This window comes from Myxine glutinosa, chromosome 11, assembly GCF_964187855.1.
Source record: "Myxine glutinosa chromosome 11, kmMyxGlut1.1, whole genome shotgun sequence".
NCBI lineage: Eukaryota > Metazoa > Chordata > Myxini > Myxiniformes > Myxinidae > Myxine > Myxine glutinosa.
Genome location: NC_136271.1, coordinates 49650108 through 49675407, shown reverse-complemented (window position 1 = coordinate 49675407; position 25300 = coordinate 49650108). Strand labels below are relative to the sequence as shown.

General features: G+C 51.8%; 2 protein-coding genes across 3 annotated transcripts in view; one reads left to right on the top strand and one right to left on the bottom strand.

Moving 5' to 3' along the window:
• LOC137413869 (alpha-enolase-like) overlaps window positions 1–25300 on the top strand; it is a 68515-nt gene that overhangs the window by 19418 nt on the left and 23797 nt on the right. The window lies entirely within an intron of this gene.
• On the bottom strand, window positions 4984–24715 carry LOC137413875 (radial spoke head 1 homolog). Of its 2 annotated transcripts, XM_068099320.2 has the most exons (7): window positions 24643–24715; window positions 23050–23163; window positions 21818–21923; window positions 15925–16015; window positions 14432–14567; window positions 8394–8465; window positions 4984–5655 (listed from the first exon to the last, which is right to left on the bottom strand). In XM_068099320.2, the coding sequence occupies exons 1-7, from the start codon at window positions 24697–24699 to the stop codon at window positions 5545–5547; spliced, it is 687 nt and encodes a 228-aa protein (XP_067955421.2). In that variant the 5' UTR covers window positions 24700–24715; the 3' UTR covers window positions 4984–5544. The 2 variants fall into 2 exon arrangements, with proteins under 2 accessions (XP_067955421.2, XP_078622086.1); XM_078765960.1 differs by lacking the exon at window positions 23050–23163 and having other exon boundaries at window positions 5404–5655; window positions 24643–24705.

Here is a 25300-nt window from a genome sequence, read left to right as displayed (position 1 = left end):
CGTACTTGTTGGTTGATCCGCCAACCCACAAGATCCTTGGACCTGTCCCCTCAAAGCGGGTACATTAGAGGCATGTGGTTTGAAAACGCTGGAGGAAGTCAAGGCCGTGAGACAGGAAGCTGGTTATTGGACGTTCAATCATCCCAAATCAATATTTTGCCAAGAATAAGTGATCCTGAGATATGTGGCACTTCAGAGTTCAAAGATTCATTCAGCTTTGTATATGGAGAAGCTAGTTGTAAACTTGCGCCACGTGTGATGTTTCAGTATAATTTCTGAACCTCTCTACATCCAACCCATCATGTACCAATGCTCCTCCAATGTTACTCTTCGATAACACCTTACCCCACGCAGTCTTGAGAAAAAGGATATGGGAAGAGTCTTTTCAACTCTTGCTTTGCGTTTCCAAACACGATCCATATTTCCTACGAGCCGCGATTATGTCTGAATCGCAATATTCCCCTGAGAATGGAACGCGACTTTTAATTTGGAATGGCGACTGGATAGCTATAACTGTCTTCATAATTAAAGATCCCTTACTGTCTTGAATCTTCATGCATTCTATATTATAGATTATTTTATCATTCACTTTTCTTCTCTCCTTTGTTGTGTTACTCTTCCTTTTTTTTTTCTCATCAGTTTTCAATTGTAATTTTTACTTACTTTGCATCATTTTCATTTATTCATAAGGGCGACTTCCCGTGCACAGCATCAACTTTGTACGATGCTGTGCAAGGGAGGTCACTCTTATTAAGTGCATGAAGCCTGGACCGGTGGATGAGGCTGACTAACTCACTACTCAGAGTCAATGGCTCAGAATGCGCAGCAGCAAGATGTGCGACACATCTAGGGGAGAGTCGTGATGCTGAAGGACAAATAGCCAGTCACCTTGGAAGGGTCTGGGTGCTGACCAAGTATTTCCTGGAGTTAGTCATGGAATATTGCAGCATGGAATCTCATAGCAAAGATAGTAGCGATGTAGGCAGACCTGGGCCCCCTGCGGTAATGTCGACTGTAAAAAGGAACAGGGAAGAAGAGGACTTGCGTGGATGTAGGAACAGCTGTATGAATGACGAGGGTAGCCCAAACTCTGAAGAAAGGCTACCATCTGATGCTGCTATTCTCAAACATAGACAAGAACTCTTGAAAATCAGAACTTGGAATGTGAGGACACGCGACCAGAGTGGCAAAATAGACAACTGCATGAAAGAGATGTTAAGACTCAATATTGACATTTTAGGATTGGCATTAGTTAGATGGATGGAAACTGGGAAAATATATAAAGGAAAAAACATTTATTTATGCTTTCATTAGCATCATTAGAGGGAAGAGAAGGACCAGAGATAATTACGGCAGCAGTCAGTGTGACGAACACAAAGATGAAAGAAAGGAAAGCGCCTGGAATTGACGAGATACCAACAGAATATCTGAAAGACCTCAATGATGTTAACATTGGGATACTGTTAGACCTCTGTAACATAATTTACAGAACAGGATTCCTACCTGATGATCTTATGCTGTCAGTGTCTATGAAGATCCCAAAAGAAACCAAAAGCCCGAGAATGTTCAGAGCGTAGGACAATAAGCCTCATGAGTCATTTGATGAAAATGATTCTAAGAATCATTTTGGAAAGAAATGATCAGGACTATGGAAACAGAGATGGAAGCAGTGTTCAAGTATATACTTCAATTTTAATAAAATAATGATTGTAAGGATTGTTTTTTAAAAACCCGGAAGTTTAGTGCTACTGAAGCAGTCTTATACACAACTCTTATACACTAACAAGATGACGGCGAGTCACACTTTAGGAGATTGAGGCTTTATTGATCACCATAGAATGCATTGTCAATCGGTATCATACGTGGCCACAATGGCATCCTCTTCTTCACCCCGATACTGCACCCTCTCACATGCCACGCCCACTTCCCAGGGGCTGTGCTTGACTGCTCCTATTACAATGTATTACATAAACCACCCGATAGGACTTGTCCAAGTACTGCAAAACTGGAGGTTCTTGGAAGTATTATGAAGGCGATTTGTGATCTATAGTGTTCAAGTATATAAATAAATTTAAATAAAGTTTTGAAGCGGTTTAAAAGTGTATAAATAAATAAATTCTGGAGTTTACCGCCATTTTACCCAGTGTCTATTACATCACCCTATCTAACACGTTACGTTAGTTCTCCGTGCCAGTTGGTTGTGTGGAAATCCATGGCAGTCAACCTTCTGGGAAGAAGATGACACCAATGAACGACTGAACTGTGTTGCATCTTCAAGATTCTTTTATCCTCCACTTTTCTTATCTCCTTTGTTGTCTGTCTCTTCCTTCTTATTTTTTTTTTTCCTCATCACTTTTTTAATCGTAATTTTAAATTTGCTTTGTATAATTTTCATTTTTATTTATTTATTTTTATCCTGGTTGCAGTGTTTCTGAAAGCTGTTTAGTTCTTCTTCGTCCGTATGCAGCACAAGGCTGTGGGGTAGCCTCATTGGCTGAGGGCGAGGTTGTGCCGCTGATGCAATGCCCTCTGCTGGTTATGGCAAAAATTTGTCATTTATTCATGATGCCGGCGATAAGTCGCCGACTCTTCGCGAAGGACACCGTGGGATCTTTAACGTCCATTAATTTTTCAATTTTTATTTTAAAAGACGTTAACGCGTCTTTAACGTCTGTCTGTAAATGTCTAACGCTGCTTGTCTATCTATATATATATAAGACACAGTTTGTGTGTGCGTGTGTGTGTGTGTGTGTGTGTGTAATGTTACCGATAGACTCCGAAACGGAGAGGCTCACGTGCTTGATATTTGGCATAGACATGGCCATTGAGCGTGGGACGAACATGGCTGAGACTGAAGCGCGATGCTGCGCGCGCTAATGCTTACGCAAGGAGCAAGCAGACAACGCGGTTCATAAAAGAGTCTTTATTGAAAGTACTCAAACTGCAGCACTGAGCTGCTCCGGGCTGCGCGCCCCGTGTATATCTTGAGGCCACGCCTCTCTCTCGGGCGTGGCCGCCGCCCACTTGGTGCACGGAATGATGTCACCACGCCAGTGGGCTTTCGTGTCCGCCACAAGACCATATTTGACGAGATCCATATTTTTTATTCATATTTACGTCAGCGCATTTCAGCGAAGTACCCGCTAATCTCAGCCGGCGCCAGAGCTCGCTGATTCGCTCAGAGCGATCACGTGATGTTCCATCCCGTCACACGTCACACGTTTGCACGTAATTCAGGGCGAAAAGCGATTACGGTTTTTCACCTTTATGCGATCGTGTTTTGTGTCGATTTTGTGCGATATGAATTAAATTTTAATTCATATTTCGTGTTTACGAATTCGAATACGAAGGATTTCCCCTTTCCCCTTTCGATTTCGAATACGAATCAAATACGAGCTTGAGTCGAGAGGGCGAATGTACGGGTTGGGAATGTACGGGTCTCCCCTCCCCCACCCGGCAATGCCGGGTACTTCTGCTAGGATCACGTGATGTTCCAACTTTGCCGCCATAATCTCACAGTTATGCGTTTGCACGTAATTCAGTTTTTCCACATTTCAGCGAGGAACATTGCTATTCACACCACATAGGTTTTTGGTCACTTTCATCTGATATTTGTGATTTATTTCAAACAAACTGAATTCCCATCTACACGGCCATGTATTCCTATTAACGTTATATGTAAAGTACATAAATTGTGTGGATTACATCATTTCTGGATGTGATCAATTGCCAGTAACCATCTATATCCCTCCCCTCCCCTTCCCTCCTCCCCTCCCTCCCCCTCCCCCTCCCCCTACCCTTCCCCCTCCACCCTACCCTCTCCCCTTCCCCCCTCCCCTTTCCCCTCCCCTCCCCTCCCCCTCCCTTTCCCCCATGCCCCTCCCTTCCCCCCTACCCCTTCCTTTCTGCCCTACCCCTTCCCCATCCCCCTCCCCCTCCCCTCCCTTTCCCCCCTACCCCTTCCTTTCTGTCCTACCCCTTCCCCACCCCCCTCCCCTCCCCCTCCCCCTCCCCTCCCCCTCCCCCTCCCCCCTCACCCTCCCCCTCCCCCACACTCCTCGCCCTCCCCCCTCCCCTCCCCCTCCTCCCCCCACCCTCCCACTCCTCTCCCCCTCCCATCCCTCCCCCCTCTCCTCCCCTCCCCCTCCCCCTCTCCCCTCCCCCCACCCTCCCACTCCTCTCCCCCTCCCATACCTCCCCCTCCCCCCTCCCCCTCCCCCTCCCCTCCCCCTTCCCCCTCCCCCATCCCCCCTCCCTCCCCCCTCCCCTCCCCCTTCCCCCTCCCCCATCCCCCCTCCCCTTCCCTCCTCCCCCTCCCCCCTCCCCTTCCCTCCTCCCCCTCCCTCCCGCTCCCCCTCCCTTTCCCCCCTCCCGCTCCCCCTACCCTTCCCCCTCCCTTCTCCCTCCACCCTACCCTCTCCCCTTCCCCCCTCCCCTCCTCTCCCCCTCCCCTCCCCCTCCCTTGCCCCCATGCCCCTCCCTTCACCCCTACCCCTTCCTTTCTGCCATACCCCTTCCCCATCCCCCTCCCCCTCCCTTTCCCCCATGCTCCTCCCTTTCCCCCCTACCCCTTCCTTTCTGTCCTACCCCTTCCCCACCCCCCACCCCCTCCCCCCTCCCCCTCCCCCCTCCCTCTCCCCCTCCCCTCCCCCCTCCCTCTCCCCTCCCCCCCCCACGCCCTCTCCCCTCCCTCTCCCCTCCCCCCCCCGCCCTCTCCCCTCCCCCCTCTCCTCCCCTCCCCCCTGTTCCCCTCCCCTTCCCCCTTCCCCCTTCCCTCCCCTCCCCCGCCCGGCAATGCCGGGTACTTCTGCTAGTGATGTATAATATTGTGATATTGTGCAAATCAGATTCTAGCAGTTTATCTGTTGCAGCATATTTTGAAGTGCATATTATGTTCTCCATGCACTGCACAAGAACCTACTCGTATAATCATAAACAGGATAAATCATGTGACTCATCTGGGACAACATCGTACAAGTTCAGTCCATATAACTGGCGAGACATTTATTATTGTGATGAAAATTCTGGACATAGTGTCTACATTTTTTTAATTTCATGTGAATCGTGTGGTTATGTTTCATTGAAAATTAACAATTAATGAGAAAATAATCAACTAATTTCAGAGTGATCCAACGAGAGAGTACATCATTACCATTGGTCGAAGACAGCAGCATGTTGAGGTGGCATTTACATTCAAATTACTAACTTTAAAACTAACTCTGATCCATACTTTAAGTGTGCAAGTTCAGAAGTTGCTTGTCTGCATAATCATTCTCAGGGTGGCTGGATAGCTCTGATCAAGAGTGTGCTGGGACTGGATAAACGAGATTCAAGTTTGAATTGTTACCCAAGAGGCTGACGTTATGTGGAATGTTTCCCATCGACATGTCTTTAAGCCATTTTCCATGCCACCATGCTATATGTTACTTGCTTATCAATTTGTCACGAAGGCAGGTTGATGACATCACACAAATAAAATAAGGTGTTGGGGGAAGGTGCAAAAGGTGCAAAAGGTGCAAAAGGAGGAAGGTGCAAAATCACCTCCTAAGACTCTCCATCTGCATTTGGGTCCCACAAAGTCAGCATGGTGAGCTTAGATGGCTTCCATTTGGTTGGAAGATTCACGATCGCATCCTCTTCCTCATAAAACATTTCCTGACCAGGATTTTGGAAAGGGGTAATGGAAGTAGGAAAGGCAGAACATTCTTATGGTTAGGATGAAGGGAAAAAAATGACATTGAACCAACCTGTTTAATTAAATAACAAAAGGCAAGCAATCTTTTGTGTAGGTTTCATGTATTTATTTATCCATTATGTCAGTATGGTTGTTTTTCATGTAACATTTGTATTATGGTAGTTGTTGTTATTGTTGCACAGCCCTAGAAAGCCTTCCCGAACATGCCCGCAGCACGGAGACAGCCGATGGATCTCGTAGGAGAGACCCAGAGATCCCCCAAGTCCAGGATGTTGTACCCCTACCTTCACAAAATCAGGGCCAAGACAGAGTTAGAGAGTGACAGATGGAGGAAGAAGGTAGGGGGAGGCGTGAGAGAGAGAGAGAGAGAGAGAGAGAGACGAGACGAGACGAGACGAGACGAGACGAGACGAGACGGAAAGGGCCAATCCATGGGGACCGATCGGCACTCTGACCGTGACCGCGTTGCCCTGACGAATCCGGGAAGCAGGGGAGAATCGGGGAGGATTTGGCTCCTGACTTGTGTTGGGGGTACAACTACCACACAGAGGCATCCCTTTTAGTTGTATTATGGTTGGCTTGTTTGGTGTTCCTATAGGTTACAATACTGGTACCCCAGCTTCAAATTCTATGCACTATGTGGTTTTGTGCACCGCTCACTAATGTCCTGATGATTTGTGTGAAGGTACAATGTCATCCAATATCCTTGTCATAAGTGTGATGTATTCCAATTCTGATATTATACAGTACCATAATCTGTCACATAGTGTCGGTGCTGCCGTAGCAGTTTCTTGGCAAAGGTTATACTGGATGGTTTGCCATTGCTCTCCCAATAGTACTCAGGGCGGGAATATGTAATTTGTTCAGGCTGCCGGCGATAGCTCGCCTCCTCTTTGCGACACCGTGGGATATTTAATGACCACCAACGATTCAATGAATGCTTGGAGTCGGGACACCCAGTTTAACGTCCATCAGAGGGATGGAACACACGTTGATAAATCACTCTGCCTGCAAGATTCCGGGATGACAGTTTATAGCTGGGTCGGGATTTAAACCTAGGCTAGACATTTAGAGGTGAGCGTGCGTACCTCTAGGCCATCATGCCAGCCCTGATACAGTCACGTGAAAAAGTAAGTACACCCCTACATTTATCTCTACTTCAAATACCTAAAATTAGAATCAGGTGCACCAGCTCAGGTGCAAATGATTAGAACGTCATTAGAGAGGATCTTGGAGGAACCTGTCTTATTTAAACCTCAGACATTTAGTTTGGTTTGCTCTTTGTTGTTGAAGTGTGCGGTGTCACCATGCCGAGATCAAAAGAGATCTCTGATGCCTTCAGAAATAAGGTTAGAGATACCTACGAGTCTGGGAAGGGATTTAAAAAGATCTTCAAACAATTTGAAATCAATCATTCGACTGTCCGGAAGATCATCCACAAGTGGAGAAGATTCCAAACAACTGCCAACTTGTTCAGGCCAGGCCGCCCCAGCAAGTTCAGCCCGAGAGTAGACTGCAAGATGCTGAAAGAAGTCTCTAAGAACCCCAGAATGTCATCACGGGACCTACAGTTAGCTCTTACCACTGTTGATGTCAAAGTGCACGAGTCTACCATTAGAAAGAGGCTGCACAAATTTCATCTACATGGGAGTTGTGCCAGGAGGAAACCTTTGCTGTCCAGAAAGAACATCAGGGCAAGACTAAAGTTTGCCAATAAACACCGAGGCAAAGACCAGCACTTCTGGAACAATATGCTCTGGACAGATGAATCAAAGGTAGAGCTATTTGGCCACAGTACCAGAAGACATGTTTGGCGAAAACCAAAGACATCATTTGACCACAGGAACCTGATACCAACTGTAAAGCATGGTGGTGGAAATATTATGGTTTGGGGCAGCTTTGCTGCATCAGGGCCTGGGCAGCTCACCATCATAGAATCCACTATGAATTCTTCATTGGACCAGAGGGTGCTTGAGGATAATGTGAGGCCATCTGTCGGAAAGTTGAAGCTCAACCGGAGGTGGACCTTGCAACATGACAATGACCCTAAACATTCCAGTAAATCCACCAAGGAATGGCTGAAAAGAAAGAAATGGAGGGTTCTGGAATGGCCAAGCCGGATCTAAATCCCATCGAGATGTTGTGGGGGGATTTGAAACGAGCTGTGCATGCAATAAACCCCTCAAACATCGCACAGCTGAAAGAATTCTGCATGGAGGAGCGGGCAAAAATTTCTCCCAGTCGATGTCAGAGACTGGTAGACCGTTATAAGAAACGCCTACTTGAGGCTGTTTCTGCCAAAGGGGGCAATACCACCTATTAGAGCCAAGGGTGTATTTACTTTTTCCACATGCAGAATTTGCATTTATGTTTACTTAAATTATACAATGGACTACAAAATGTAAATGTTTCATGATATTTGTTATGTTATATCACCTTTATCTATCAATATTGTTGAAATGAATATCAAATAGCTGTATGTTGAAATATGTTGAAAAAGTCAAAACTTTACATGGGGTGTACTTACCTTTTCACGTGACTGTATAGTGTATATACATACACACAAACAATTTTTTTAAGTAACCTGAAACTATATTTTAAAAAAATACAATACCTCAATCAATAAAAATACCGTTAATCGTCTATCTAACTTGTAGTTGAGTTATGAAAGCTATTGAAGGTTTCGAATAATGCTTACCTGTTTTTGAACGACAAATTCTCCATTTAGCTCACAGCCAACATCGAAAACAAACTTTCCTGCACCCAGTGGCTGTGGCAAAAATAAAAAAGATTTCGCCTGTGAGGTCAGCTCATTAACAAGTCGTACATAACACGAGGATGTATGTACATAGATTCTTACTCGACATACATTTCGTTTACAACTTAACCTGTACATCAAATCTATATTACTGGACTGCAAAGCTTCCTCAATCAGACCCAATCACGTCTCTTCTCTGCAAAACAAAAATCAAAACCAATACCCACTCACATCTCCAGATGTGTCTGGACCTGGTTGCATTGTAATCAAAGGTTTATTACGAAAGATGATTGTGCGGATTGTTCTTGTCACCTAACCAACTCAGCCACCAAGTTTTTTTTTTCAGTTTTTTTTTTGTATACAAGATCGAGGCTCGTGTAAGAGCTAACATTAATCACACAAAAATATAAACGGACACATGAAACATAATAAAGGGAGCCAGAGACAAGGTGGGGACAGAGAGAGGGAAGCACACAAGTACAACATTTGAGAGCAGGGACATTGGGAGATCTGTGGGAGAGAGAGGGCTTAGGGGGAGAGGGGCAGGAGAATGAGGGGGGAAGGGGGATTGGAGAGGTAAAACTTGTCTTGGCACAACTTCTCCACAACTTTTAGAGGCATTGTACAATATATTGTAGCGGCTACCGCTGGGTTTTCACAATCGCCTTGCACCTATCAAGGACGCGGAGCGATCACCATGCCGGGCAGGCTCGCCCTCAACTTGCCAGGCTGCAGCCAGGACGCTGGGCCACGCCCCCTCTCGCCTTTCCTGGGCAAATGCTCCGGGATAATATGTATATATATTGCTGCCCGATAAACGGGCTTTTCAGAGTGCCTGAGTGTTTGGTTTGATTAAAGCAACTCGGATGAATTCCAGTTTTTTGTCGCGTCCATTCTTCCGATCGACGTGGGAGCCCCAGCTCCTTCATTGGTGACCTACCGACATGGACACGGCAGTCGCCCTTAAACTGCCTACCTTCTGGGAGGCTCACGCGGCGGTTTGGTTCGCACAGGCGGATTCCCTGTTCGCCCTGCGAGGCATCACGGCCGACGACACCCGCTTCCACCATGTGGTAGCAGCGCTCGGTTCGGCCACCGCGGCCCGCGCCCTGAGCCTCCTCGAGAGCCCGCCAGCCGCTGACAAATACGGCGCGATTAAGAAGCTTCTCCTCGACGCTTTCGCCCTCCCATCGGCGGAACGCGCACGGCGCCTGCTCGACCTGCCCGAGCTCGGCGACACGCGCCCTTCCGAGCGAATGGACGACATGCTTTCACTGCTCGGCGAGCACTCTCCGGCATTCCTGTTCCGGGAGCTGTTCCTCCGTCAGCTGCCTAACCCGGTACGCCTCGCCCTGGCAAGCACGACGATCACAGATCCCCGGGCCCTTGCCAGAGAAGCCGACAAGATCTCCGCCGCAGGACAGCGCATCGCAGCGGCGACATGGGACCCACCGCCGTCCGACGCAACACCCATGGCGCCCGAGCACCCGGCACGGTCGACGACCGAACTGCGGACGCAATTGGCGGCCGCTACACCGAGCCGACCACCTCCAGCACGACGACCGGGGCCTCCACCTGACCAAGCATGGTGTTACTATCATGCCAGGTTCAGACAGAAGGCCCGGACATGCCGACCCCCGTGCACCTTCGGCAGGCCGGGAAACGGCCGGGCCGGCGTTCATCACCAGCCATGAGCGCCGGCCACACGGGCAACTTGCTGTTCATCATGGATAAAGCGTCCGGACGGCGCTTCCTGTGCGACACCGGCGCCCAACTGAGCATCATACCCACCTCTGACCAGGACAGGCAATCCGCGGTTTGCGGCCCCTCCTTGGTTGTGGCCAACGGATCGACCATCCGCACCTTCGGCCCGCGCAACGTCACCCTCTGCTTCGGCGGCCAACGCTTTGCTTGGACGTTTGTAACCGCAAACGTGCCCATGGCTCTGCTAGGCGCCGACTTCCTCTGCGCACACGGACTGCTGGTGGACGTCCAATGGCGTCGTTTAATCAACGCCGAAACCTTCAGCTCCCTGGTATGCACATTGAGCAGCTCCGCGCCGACCGAGCTGGCATGCGCCGTCCCGGCAGCGAACGAGTTTGCTCGCCTGCTCACGGAGTTCCCGGCCCTCACGTGGCCGACGTTTTCGGCCGTCGCAGTACGGCATGGGATCGAGCACCACATACCAACCACGGGCCCGCCGGTCTACGCCAGGGCCCGCCGCCTCGACCCAGCCAAGCTCGCCGTGGCGAAGGCCGAATTTGACGCGTTGGAGCACCTCGGCATCGTGCGGCGCTCCGATAGCGCGTGGGCCTCGCCACTGCACATCGTGCCAAAGCCGGGGGGTGGATGGCGCCCGTGTGGCGACTACCGCCGTCTCAATGACGCTACCACCCCCGACAGGTACCCGATCCCGCATATCCAAGACTTCTCCGCCCGTCTGGCGGGACGGGTCATTTTTTCGAAAATTGATCTCATACGGGGATATCACCAGGTACCTGTCAGGGCGGCCGACGTCCCTAAAACGGCAGTCATCACGCCGTTCGGCTTATTCGAATTCTTGCGGATGCCGTTTGGTCTCAAGAACGCAGCTCAGGCATTCCAGCGCTTGATGGACGGCGTGCTGCGTGACCTGCCCTTCCTTTTCGTTTACCTGGACGACATCCTCGTCACCAGCACGTCCCGGGCCGAGCACCTCCTCCACCTCCGAACACTGTTCGGGCGCCTCAGCGAGCACGGCCTCATCGTCAACCCGGCCAAATGCCACTTCGGCACGACGGCCGTTGATTTTTTGGGCCACCACATCACCAAGAACGGGGCCGTGCCGCTGCCAACCAAGGTCGAGGCCATCACCACGTTCCCGCGTCCCCGCACCAAAAAGGCCCTGCAGGAATTCCTGGGAATGGTGAATTTTTATCACCGCTTCGTGCCCCGCGGTGATCGACGAACGATCGATTCCACCGCTCCATGAAGGCTCGCGCTGCTCAACTCATGCGGCCCCTCTACGAAGCCCTCCGGGGCAAGCCGGCCAAGCACGACATCGCCTGGTCCGCAGCAATGGATGCGGCCTTCCAAAGCTCAAAGCGGGCCCTCGCCGACGCAACACTGCTCGCTCACCCGGTGCTCAACGCTCCCATCGCCCTCACCACGGATGCCTCCGACTACGCGGTGGGCGCCGTACATGAGCAATGGGTGAACGGGGTTTGGCAGCCACTCGCTTTTTTCAGCCGGCAGCTCCGGCCGAACGAGCTCAAATACAGCACGTTTGACCGGGAGCTCCTCGGTCTACACCTGGCCGTCTGCCATTTCCGCCACCTCCTGGAGGGCCGACCTTTCACGGCGCTCGTCGACCACAAGCCGTTGGTTTACGCCATGGCCAAGGTCACGGAGCCGTGGTCGGCCCGCCAACAGCGCCACCTCTCCGCCGTGTCGGAGTTTACCACGGACATCCGGCACGTCGCCGGCAAAAACAACGCCGTGGCCGACTGTCTTTCCCGGGCCAGCGCGAACGCGGTCCACCTGGGCGTGGACTTTGCGCTTATGGCGGCGGACCAAACCACCGACACCGCAGTGCAAGCCCTCCGGGCGGCGGACACGGGCCTCCGCCTGGCCGACATCCCCTTTGCGGACACTGTCCTGCTCTGCGACGTCTCCCAAGGCCAGCCTCGCCCCATCGTGCCCATCACCTGGCAACGCCGCATCTTCGCCTCCCTCCACGGCCTTTCCCACCCGGGCCGGAAAGCTTCCCAGAAGCTGGTGTCGGCGCGATTCGTCTGGCACGGCCTTCGTCGGGACGTCCGCGATTGGACCAGCACCTGCACGGCCTGTCAACGGTCCAAGGTCCACCGACACACCCAGGCCCCGCTGGCACCTTTCACCGTGCCCGAACGACGTTTCGACCACGTCAACGTGGATCTGGTGGGCCCCCTCCCCCCGTCACGGGGGTTCACACACCTGCTCACCATGGTGGACAGGACCACCAGGTGGCCGGAGGCCGTTCCCCTCATCTCCACCACCACCGCCGACGTGGCGCAGGCTTTCATCGCCACCTGGGTCGCCCGCTTCGGCGCACCGGCGGACATCTCGTCAGACCGCGGACCACAGTTCACCTCCGAGCTGTGGGGCGCGGTCGCCCGCAACCTGGGGGTCAAGCTCCACCGTACTACGGCCTACCACCCCCAAGCAAACGGGTTGTGCGAGCGATTCCACCGCTCCATGAAGGCCGCGCTCATGGCCGGCCTTCAAGACGGCGGTTGGGCCGACCGGCTGCCGTGGGTCCTTTTGGGCCTCCGCACGGCCCCCAAGGAGGACCTCCAGGCATCCACCGCCGAGCTTGTCTATGGCCAGGCGCTACGCGTCCCGGGCGAATTCGTGCCCGACGCTACCAGTCCCTGGTCCGCAGCTCACCAGCGCTCGGACCTCCAGGAGGCCGCCCGACGGTTTGCCCCCGTGCCAACATCCCACCACGGTGACCCCCAGTCCTTCGTCCCCCCAGCACTTCGCACAGCGGAGTATGTTTTTGTGCGTCACGACGCACATCGGGGGCCACTCCGGCCGCCGTACGACGGGCCCTTCCGGGTGCTGCGACGGGACGACAAGTCGTTCGTCATCGACATCGGCGGCAGGTCGGACCGGATTGCGGTGGACCGCCTCAAGCCGGCGCACGTGGACGTCGACCACCCACCACGGGTGGCCCTTCCGCCGCGGCGAGGCCGCCCCCCGTCCACGGAGCCCCCCACTCGACCGCCCACCACCACACCGGACCCCCTCCCACGACCCGCCAGGGGTCGCTTCGGCCGGGTCATCAGGACCCCCCTCAAATTGACCCTGCCGGTGCAAGTCGATTCTGGGGGGACGTGTGTAGCGGCTACCGCTGGGTTTTCACAATCGCCTTGCACCTATCAAGGACGCGGAGCGATCACCATGCCGGGCAGGCTCGCCCTCAACTTGCCAGGCCGCAGCCAGGACGCTGGGCCACGCCCCCTCTCGCCTTTCCTGGGCAAACGCTCCGGGATAATATGTATATATATTGCTGCCCGATATAAAATGGGCTTTTCAGAGTGCCTGAGTGTTTGGTTTGATTAAAGCAACTCGGATGAATTCCAGCTTTTTGTCGCGTCCATTCTTCCGATCGACGTGGGAGCCCCAGCTCCTTCAATATCGTTTTTAGTCCTATCACTCAATGGTGAGGAATCACTTTAAAAAGTAGAACGGCACTCGTTACAGAGCATACATCCGCCAGGCTGAACAGTTTCCGTTTTGTATCCCAATTATAGGCCGGATCTGGATTTGGATCTGAACCAAAATCGAATCAGCTTGTTGGTGTCACCTAACCAACCCATACACCTAGTTTTGTCATAATCAGTCCACAACTTTTTGAGATATTGTGCTATATAAAGTATATATCGGTTTTAGCCGATATATACCACTCAATGGTGAAAAATCACTTTAGTAAATAGCCCTGAGTGGGCTGATGGTCATCTCTTGAGAATGTTGTTCAGACCTGTGCTGATTTGGGGGAACCAACTCCTCCCTCCCCACCTCCACCCCTCCTTTGGAGATCCCTGATCCAAAATCGAAAAATCGAAGACTGAGCGATCCTGTGGACCGTCAAGTAGAAGGGCTGTATCGGGTTTCAAAGCAATCGGTTGGTAAATAAGGGACGAGTAGGGATCCAAAGTTTCAGGGTGGAACCCCCATGATCCGAAATCGAAATATCGAAGCCTGAGCGATTGTGCGGGACATCAGGGTCTGCAGCCGCATGTAATTCCTTCAAGAGCTGCATGCTGCTCCGGAGAAGCAGGTTGCAGAACCCCGTGCTATAATTCTCAGCCCACAAGTAAGCATGATTTCCTGTAGCCATGAATTGCTTGCCTCTGCCCCTAAGGGCCCTCATGTAAATGCCCTATGAAGAGGTTATTTTCACGACATACAAGCAAGAGTATCAGGCTGAGTGATAGCCAAGAAGAATGACCTACTCTGCCATTCTCAAAGAATCCCTGGTAACGTAGATGCGGGTGCTGGATTTCTCCACCACCATGCGGCTGCCCATCCTGCCAGAACCCCACATGAGATGCCCCACATTCCTTGTGTGTATACACACCTTTCCCATGTCTGCAATGAAATGAAACACATTTTAGGTCAATCAATAGGTTTTTTTTAGCTGATTCCAAAGTTATCTTCAAATATCTATACTGTAAATGAATTGCCTCTGTTTCTAAACTGAGAAAAGAGTGTAGGTGTGTGGAAAGCCTCCATTTTGAGAGTTTAGCCAAGAGGAGTTAGTGGAACAATGCACGCATACTGCGAGTTGCGTTTTTGAATATTTTTCATGCATGGTTGCTGTCATGAAATTCTGGTGAAGTCTGGATTGATGCGACAACATAAAAAGTGTAACATGAAAATAATGTTCCTCTAACTCCTAACAAATATCATATGCTGTACTGTAATTCACGGACCGCTGTGTGTTTATTTGTTGTGCTACTCCTCCTACAGTTCTTGCCTGATTACATCCAGTATGGATTACATCCAGATTTGCTACACAAGATCAGCATGGCCATAATTAATGTATAGGGGTGTTTTATCTTTACTTGTGGTTTTAGGGGGGAGGCAGGGGGAAAGGGGGAAGTGGAAGGACCCAATTTCTCTATGTAAATGCATGTCATATAGCGCCGCCTCCAGGTGGAAGAGAGTATTACAAGTCCCACCCTCTACAGTACAGTATTCCTGTCCCCATGTTTTCCATTGTAGTCAGGTGTTAATAATTATAATCAGTCGGCATGTTTTTGGCGCATGCATGTAATCTGGGTTATTATTTATTTATTTATTGGAGTGATTTAGGGAGTTGTCAGTTGCTTATACACCGCTCAAATAAATGTATCTGTCAGAGGAACGTGTTGCATACTTTGAACACGATCGCCCATAGGGCAGGTACTCTGCTAGTTTAAGATAAAATATTCAATTCTTGAAATATACAATAGAAGTCAAGCACAGGTGGAGGCCATCGGGTCCATCACACTAATATTTTATCCACACCCTATTAATTTAATATATCAGTTTGTTCACTTATCTTGTATGATAAGAACGCCATTCTGAACATTAACCTAATAAGTAATACCTACATCACTCCAACCTCAACAATAATTTGTAATTTGCCCATGGTACCCGGTGTTTCACAGGCACACAATGGCCTAGTCTTTCTCGAGATACCATGTACATCCACGACCTAAATGTAGATGGAACAGCTGCCAATACGCCACATTCCGAAGGATGGCACGCTCTGCGATCAAACTGCTATCAATGAAATGTATCAATGGATGGAACGAAGTTGTGTTAAGTCACTATTTTAAAGAATCCCTCATATTTGAACTAATGGTGGAAATATCATCATCATAAACATGAAGACAACAATGATGTGTGAAAGCATCAGAAAACTTTTACTTTGCCACCTCGTGTTCCACACAAGCCATACCTTTGATTTTTGAACCAAGACCCTGTGTAGCTGTCACCGTTGCAATAAGTGTAAGTGCCCTCCCCGTGGTGCTCATCTTCAAACCACTCTCCTATGGGAATGGCACAGAATAAAGGTGAGTACCGTGAAATGGGGTGAATAGGGACAACCCGAAAAAAAGTTCGGAAAGTTTTTTCGCTGAAAATTGATAACCATACTGATTTGTTGATATTTGGGTTGAACGTGTTCTCTTGTTTTTTTTAAAAGCAACTTATAGTCCCTATTAACCCCATATATGGGTTAAATAGGAATAAATAGGATTTTTATGGTTGTCCCTATTCACCCCGTTTTACGGGTGAATAGGGACAGTCACTAATACAAAAAACATAATAATCAAGAAATAGGGAAAGTTTGGAGAAACTCTTTATCCCATATATTTTTTCATTGGCACCGTGGTTTATATTATTATTATGGGTGTAAAGCGCGGCGTTACGCGCGCTGCTTGTGAGCAAGGAGGAAGCGGACAAGCGGTAACATATGAACGTCTTTATTGTAAGACTACACTGTAACACTGAACACTTCCGGGCTGGTCGCCCGGTGTATATCCTGAGGCCACGCCTACCCCTCGGGCGTGGCCACCGCCCACTTGGTGCGTGGAATGATGTCACCACGCCAGTGGGCTTTTGTGTCCGCCACACGCGCCCCCCCAGAATTCCCGCGCACCTGGAGGGCCAGTTTGCGGGGCAGACGAATGACCCGGCCGAAGCGCCCCCTGGCGATCGGCGGCGTCTGGGGTGCAGGGATACCAGGTGGGATGCCCCTGGCTGCCCCTGGGATGGGTGCAGGACCGGGGGGCGCCGTGGCGGCGGGGCTGGGCGGTGCCGGGGGTCCGCCCGCAGGAGGGCGGCCCCGACGTGGGGGTCGGGCAACTGGCGGTGGATGGTCCACATCGAGGTGGGCCGGCTTGAGGCGGTCTACCGAAACGCGGTCAGGAGTACCGCCGATGTCCAGGGTGAAGTGCTTCGCCCCGGTCTCCAGCACGCGGAAAGGCCCGTCGTACGGGGGCCGCAGTGGTGTCCGATGGGCATCGTGGCGGACGAAGACGTACTCCGCCGTGCGAAGCTCCGGGGCGACGTGCGTCGGTGGGTGCCCGTGGCATGCCGTTGGCACCGGGGCGAACCTCTGGGCGGTCTCTTGCAGAGCGGAGCGCTGCTGTGCCGCGCGCGGACCATGGTGCCGTGGAGTCGGGGAGGAACTCGCCCGGCACCCGCAGCGGTTGCCCGAAGACCAACTCCGCCGCGGATGCGCGCAGGTCCTCCTTGGGCGCCGTCCGGAGGCCCAGCAGGACCCAGGGGAGCCTGTCGACCCAGCCGCCGTCGCGGAGGGTGGCCCGGAGCGCGGCCTTCAATGAGCGGTGAAATCGCTCACACAGGCCGTTAGCCTGGGGGTGGTAGGCCGTGGTTCGGTGCAGCCGGACCCCGAGCCCCTGCGCAACCGCCCCCCAGAGCTCCGAGGTGAACTGGGGGCCGCGGTCGGATGAGATGTCTGAGGGGGCGCCGAACCGGGCGACCCAGGTGGCGATGAAAGCCTGCGCGACATCGGCCGCCGTTGTCGACGCCAAGGGCACGGCCTCCGGCCACCGGGTGGTGCGGTCCACCATGGTGAGGACGTGGGTGAAACCCCGCGAGGGGGGCAGAGGTCCCACCAGGTCCACGTGGACGTGGTCAAACCGGCGTTCCGGCACCGTGAACGGGGCCAACGGGGCCTGGGTGTGCCGGTGCACCTTGGCGCGCTGGCACGCGAGGCATGTCCTGGCCCAGCCGCGGACGGCCTTCCGGAGGCCATGTCAGACGAACTTGTCGGCGATCAGCCTTTGGGAGGCCCTCGCGCCCGGGTGGGACAGGCCGTGGATGGCGTCAAACACCTGGCGCTACCAGCCCGCGGGCACAATGGGGCGAGGACGCCCGAGGGAGACGTCGCACAAGAGGGCCGCGCCCGCGCCGTCGAACGGCACCTCGGTGACGCGGAGGCCCGTGACGGCGGTCCGCAAGGCCTGGACGTCGGGGTCAGCGGCCTGGTCCGCTGCCATCCGGGCATAGTCGATGCCGAGGTGGACTGCGTGGGCGACGGCCCGGGAAAGGCAATCCGCCACCGGGTTGTCCTTCCCCACGACGTGCTGGATGTCCATCGTGTACTCGGACACGGCCGAGAGGTGACGCTGCTGCCGGGCCGACCACGGCTCGGTGACCTTGCCCATCGCGAAGATCAGCGGCTTGTGGTCGACGAAGGCAGTGAACGCCCGGCCCTCGAGCAGATGGCGGAAGTGCCTGACCGCCAAGTGAAGTCCGAGCAACTCGCGGTCGAAGGTACTGTAACGGCGTTCGGGCGGGCGAAGCTGCCGGCTAAAGAACGCCAGCGGTTGCCAAGCTCCATGCACCCATTGCTCGTGCACCGCGCCCACCGCGTAGTCCGAGGCATCGGTGGTGAGGGCGATCGGTGCATCGGGCGCCGGGTGCGCGAGCATGGTGGCGTTAGCCAAGGCGAGCTTCGCGCCCGTGAACGCCGTGTCCATCTGCTCAGTCCAGGTAACGTCGCCTTTGCCCGGCTTACCTCGGAGAGCTTCGTGCAGGGGGCGCAGGAGCTGGGCGATACGGGGCAGGAACCGATGGTAAAAGTTCACCATGCCCAGGAACTCCTGCAGCCCTCTGATCGTGCGGGGGCGCGGAAACCCCTTCACCGCCTCCACCTTGGCCGGCAGGGGGACGGCTCCGTGCCTGGTGACACGGTGCCCCAGAAAATCGATTGTGGCGGCGCCGAACCGGCACTTTGCGGGGTTCACAATCAGGCCATGCTGGCCCAGGCGTTCGAAGAGCGTGCGGAGGTGGCGTAGGTGCTCTTCGCGGGACGCGCTGGCGACGAGGATATCGTCCAGGTAGACGTAGACAAAATCCAAGTCGCGCAGGACGCTGTCCATCAGTCGCTGGAACGCCTGAGCCGCATTCTTCAGACCGAAGGGCATGCGCAGGAACTCGAAGAGTCCGAATGGCGTGATGACCGCCGTCTTCGGGACGTCCTCCGGCCTGACGGGGACCTGATGGTAGCCGCATATGAGGTCCACCTTCGAGAAGAAGGACCTGCCCGCCAAACGGGCGGAAAAGTCCTGAATGTGGGGGACGGGGTAGCGGTCGGGAGTCGTGGCGTCATTGAGACGGCGATAGTCCCCGCACGGTCGCCATCCCCCGCCGGGCTTCGGCACGATGTGCAGTGGCGACGCCCAAGCGCTCTCTGAGCGCCGAACGATGCCGAGTCGCTCCAGGGTAGCGAACGCCGCTTTTGCCACCGCCAGCTTCGTCGGCTCTAGGCGGCGTGCCCGGGCGTAGACCGGTGGCCCGACGGTGGGGATGTGATGGGCCACCCCGTGCTTGACGGCCCCCGCCGAGAAGGTGGGCCGCGTGAGGGCCGGGAAGCCGGCGAGGAGGCGGGTGAATGCGTCCGCTGCCGGAAGCGTACAGACCAACGTGGCCGGAACCGAATCGTTCGGCAAGCCGCTTGGCAAGCCGCTCGTTGAGCTGGGCAACGCACATGCGAGCGAGCTGAACGTCTCGGCCTGGACAAGCCGTCTGCGCTTGACGTCGACCAGGAGCCCATTAGCGCACAGGAAGTCCGCGCCAAGCAGTGCCATGGGCACGTCGGCGGTGACGAACGTCCATCGGAAAACCTGCCCTCCAAACCGCAGAGAGAGGCAGCGTTTTCCGTACGTACGGATGGGCGTCCCGTTCGCGGCAAGCAGCGCGGGGCCCCCACCCGCGGCGTGCTTGTCTGACGTGCCGGCGGGAATGACACTCACCTGTGCTCCCGTGTCGCACAGGTAACGGCGCCCGGAGAAGGTGTCCGTTATGAACAGCAGGCTGCTCGAACGGCCGGCGCTCATCGCCACAATTGAGCGCCGGCCCGGGCGTTTCCCGACCCGTTGAAGGAGCACGGCGGATGACACCGCCGAGCTTCGTGGCCGAACTTGGCGTGGAACCAGCACCAGGTGGTGGAGCTGGAGGAGCGCGGCTGGCTCCGCCAGGCCGGTGGAGTCGACGGGTTTCCCCGCGGTGGCGGTTTTTGCCGCGGCGGTGGGCGGGGCGTGGCGGCGTTCACGAGGTGCGTATCAGCATGCTGCTGAAACTCAGCGTGCTGTAGAAGATGATGCTGTGGAACAGCAGCGTCGAAGGCCGTGACGGCCACGCCAACGCTCGCCCGCGTGTCCGAAGCGGCGAAGTACTTGTCCGCCTCGGCCGCCAATGCTCGGGGTTCCGTTAGCCCGGTCCCGGCCAATGCGAGGCGAACCTGCGCTGGAAGTTGGCGACGGAAAAGCGCCCGGAATAGCGAACCGGGGGCTTCGTCGCCCAACAGTGACAGCATATGGTCCATTCGGACCGACGGGCGCGTCTCACCGAGCTCGGGGAGATCCAGGAGGCGGTCGGCCCGTGCGTCGTCCGTGAGGCTGAACGTGGCTAGGAGTAGCCGCTTGAGTGCCTCGTACTTGTGGCCGTCCGGTGGGTGGCGAAGGACGGACACAACTCGAGCGGCCGTGCCGGGCCCGAGGGAGGCGACGACGTGGCAGTAGCGCGTGTCATCGCCGGTGAGGTGCCGAAGCTGAAATTGGGCTTCGGCCTGGGCGAACCAGACTTCGGCCTGAGCCTCCCAAAATTCCGGAAGTTTGACGAAGGCGGCCATGGCGATGGCGTCGCGTGTGGAAGGATCGCTCCGGCAGATCCAACGTCGAGGGTCACCAGTAAAGCGCGGCGTTACGCGCGCTGCTTGTGAGCAAGGAGGAAGCGGACAAGCGGTAACATATGAACGTCTTTATTGTAAGACTACACTGTAACACTGAACACTTCCGGGCTGGTCGCCCGGTGTATATCCTGAGGCCACGCCTACCCCTCGGGCGTGGCCACCGCCCACTTGGTGCATGGAATGATGTCACCACGCCAGTGGGCTTTTGTGTCCGCCACAGGTGCATATTATGTGCATCCATCTGAGCTATCAATTTAGCAATAAGTTGGAAACTCAGGATTGTTTCTTGATTATTATTTTTTTGTATTAGTGATTGTCCCTATTCACCCGTAAAACGGGGTGAATAGGGACAGCCATAAAAATCCTATTTATTCCTATTTAACCCATATATGGGGTTAATAGGGACTATAAGTTGCTTTTTTAAAAAACAAGAGAACACTTTCAACCCAAATATCAACAAATCAGTATGGTTATCGATTTTCAGCCAAAAAAGTTTCCGAACTTTTTTTCAGTTTGTGTCCCTATTCCCCCATTTCACGGTACAGCATCTTGTTCAAACACATTTAAACACCTACATTGCTGAAGGCAAAATACGGTTCAGCTGATTCATTCACCACAATCGACTTATACTCCTTTGAACTGTCAGATCAAGATTATAAAATTTATCCCAAAAATACATCTTCAAAACCGATTTTCCTTGTATAAGCCATCAACGAAGTTAATACAGTGCTTTCAATCTTGCCAATCAGTCTTGAGACACCTGTCCATAGTCCTGAGCTAATAGTTAGAGAATACCTGCCTGCAATCACAATCATCAAATCAATGATGAGACAATCCTTCACATTGCAATCTCATAGTAAGACTGCATTATGCACCATCCGGCCAAGGGTGACAAACTTTAAACCTCTCTCCGACCCTCCTGACCTTTACAGAAGTCTCACTTCCGCTTTCAATGGTACACTCGAACTAAATGTTCCTTTTTATGCATTCCAGCACAGCCACACCAATTTATCGGCAAAATAATGCAAAAGTTGAACAGTGAATCCAAATTATTAGATGCCTTAACATTCGTTCACTATGAGAGACTGAAGAGACTGAGTATCAAATTGACATTCGTCAGAAATCATACCCTCATAGATTGAGCCGTCTGGGTAGTGGAACGTGCCATTGCCATCCTTTTTGTCATTCAGGTACTTTCCCTTGTACCTTGCACCATTCTGGAACTTGTACAACCCCTGTGAAACGTATGGTTAGACATTGAAAGTAAATTTTTGACAACATAAATGAGTATTTTTGTTCATTTTGGAAGTTGAAGGCAACTGGAATTATGGGCTGACAGGGTGGTCTAGGCCCTAGCGGTTACGCACAATCGCCACGAAGCTGTCTAACCTGGGTTTGAATCTCGACCCAGCTATAAACTGTCATCCTGGAGTTTCACAGGTAGGGTGAATCATCAATGTGTGTGCCGCCCTTGGATGGACGTTAAATGGGCGTCCCATCTGCCAGCAGTAGTTGGTGGACGTTAAGGATCCATGGTGGACGTTAAGGATCCAATGGTGTCCTTCTCGAAGAGTAGGTGAGCTATGGCCGACACCATGGCCAAATCAGTGACATAACCAGCAGAGGGCATTGCGTCAGTGGCACAACCGCAGCCCCCATCAATGATGCCACCCCGCAGCCTTGTGCTACATATAATGAATGAATGAATGAATGATCGTTTTAAGGCCATTTTCCCCCGCTAGGCGGGGGTTAGCCTTGCGGGCCCCATGACGATCATGGTTCCCTGTTTGAAGCAATGTTTTTATGGCCGGATGCCCTTCCTGACGCCAACCCTTGGTCGCCTCTTACGATGCGCAGGGATACGGTGTACCTATTCTAAATCGGGGTACACACCGTGATCATTCATCCCAGAAAGCTGGTACTCAATTTGCCGACCTCGGAAGGATGACAGGCTGAGTCAACCCCCCTGGCGTGAATTCAGCGATCATGACAGGCTGAGTCAACCCCCCTAGCGTGAATTCAGCGATCGACCGGGATTCGAACCCAGGATCATAGGATCCCAAGCCAGCACCCTGACCGCTAAGCCAACACCAGGCTCAATATTATATGTGCTGCATATAATGAAAGACTGGAATTATTTAAAAAAAACACATCTGTACTAAGCACCTTTGAACTATCTAGTCTGGATTTGATTTTGGCCCACATGATAAACTGTCGGATCAGTGCTCCGCTGGCGGGATGTGGTTGCATTACAAAGTGTGCCGTCCTTCGGATTGAGGGCAAATCCAAATCCCATGTGCTGGCATTATCTGGTGAACGTGGGTGTCTTTCGTGAACTGCAAAAGTTTTGAAAAGTAATACATCTCCATGGCGATGCCCTTGATTGTAGCTTCCTTCATAGACATCTCCATTTGGAAGAACAGCTTTTCCCACTCCGTGTCTCTCACCGTCTGCATTGCGATCGCCCTTATACTCCTGGAAACAGAGAAAGATCTCAGCAGTTCAATATTTGTCAATCACACATCGACAGATTGAATTTAAAGAAAAAAAAAAACCTTCTCCATTGAACGTGGTGGCCCACATTAACGAAACGTGCACCAGAAGTTGGAGAATGTGTTACATGTAAATGATAGTGCTTCACACATATGACAGCCACAAACATCAGGGAGAAATAGGCTTTTCTCATATCACGAAGGTACCAATGGCACGCGGATATGAGATTGTGGTCCTCCCGTGCTGACGGAGAATTTCCAGCCACGTATAAAAGAAAGATGAGGCGTCCTTGATGGGTTGGCATCCTTATCATCTAGTTTTAAACATAATTGCGGACAATTGCCAGGTGGCATCAGTACAGGACATTCAATAATTGTCAACAACTCGGTCACTGTGGAGGAAATTCACATTCAAGGCAAAAGTATGTAAAAGTTTCAAGTCGATTTCTGACTTTATCCTGATGGGAAGATGGAGAAAGGTGCCCCTTACAGAGGCTCAAAAGGAGCAGACAATATGGAATCGGAGGTAATATTATCCCTGGAACCAGTGAAGGATCAACATCTTTGACAGACATTGTCAAACATTGTCAACTTCCAACCAAAATCAGATACAGCATTCCATTTTCCCTGCAACTAGTGATGGTACCAGATTAAAGTACCTGGACTAACGACACATAATGAACCTGATGAATGCAACCTATAACCAGGAGCTAAGGATATCAACCGTGGTCAACCGTTGTCTGATTTCAACATTGAAATCAGACATTTTCGATAAATTTTGCAGAACACCTGACGTCATGCTCACGCTTAGCTAAAGTTCATGGAGGAGGAAAAAAAATGTTCCATAACATTTGGAAACAGAGTGTACTAGAATGGTACTCGGTAGAGGGCATATTCCTCCGCTAGGCTGAACAGTTTACATTTTGTATCCACCGATAGGCGCGATCTGGATCCGGACTTGAACAAAAATCGAATCACCTTGTTATTGTCACGTGACCAACTCATCCACCAAGTTTCGTCCAAATCCGTCCACAATTTTTTGAAATATCATGCTATAGCTATGTATAGTTTTGGGCCCAATCACTCAATGGTAAGGAATCGTTAGAGGAAATTAAATAATTCTCGCATCCAGATTCGAATCCGGATCTTCACCAAAATCGAATCATTTCGTCCTCGTCACACACCCAACCTCTCCACCAAGATTGGTTCGAATGGAAGGTATTTTTAATCAGTAACATCCCGTGTGCCACCATTGGTTGTGCACGTTAAAGATTCCATGGTGTCCTTCGAAGAAGAGTGGGTGAGTTATCACCGGCACCCTGAACAAACTGAAGAAATTCCTACCCCTCTCCTACAGGGGGCACTGCATCAGCGGCACAATTACCGTGCACACGAAGCTGCCATTGCTGCACACCAAATGAATGAATGAGCCTCATTCCAAGTGTTTCATTCTATTACTTACCCCAATCGATGGTTTCGCTTCGAATAATTCTTCTTCCTCAGATTCAACATCCGACATCTTAGATGTTACTATGGCAACTGCAATAATAGTCGCTATAATCAACGTTGCACAGGTATCTCCATTGAAAAACTGTCAATTTTATATATATATATATCTAATTTAAATGTTGATTGTTAATAAAGCAACATTTAATCTATATGGACGAAACGAAAATTTTATTATTGGGATTAATTTGTAGTGCCACTGACGTACTTTGGTTTGACATATTTACTACTCATTCTTTATTATTTTTTTTAACACCTTTTGTCTCTCACGTGATAGAAAACGGATTTTAATCAAGTTAAACTGCCATTTTTATTTTTTGGGGTTCTTTGAAGACTTTCTAGGAAGTTTTGATGCGGTGTATGTTCACTATCCAATCAATGCATCTCCTCAGCTAAGGCAATGCGAAATTAGATTTCAGAGCATCCTCTTCTTCGAAATTCGACTAAGCGAATCTAACATATAGAAAAACGACTAAGCGAATGAAACTTTGCATTAGTTGTTTAGGAATGAATTATAAATTTATTTTACTCAGGAAATGAGGAAAAAATTATAACATCAAATATAGCGGAGTTACATTATGAAATATCTGTGACAATTAATATAATTACAAGAG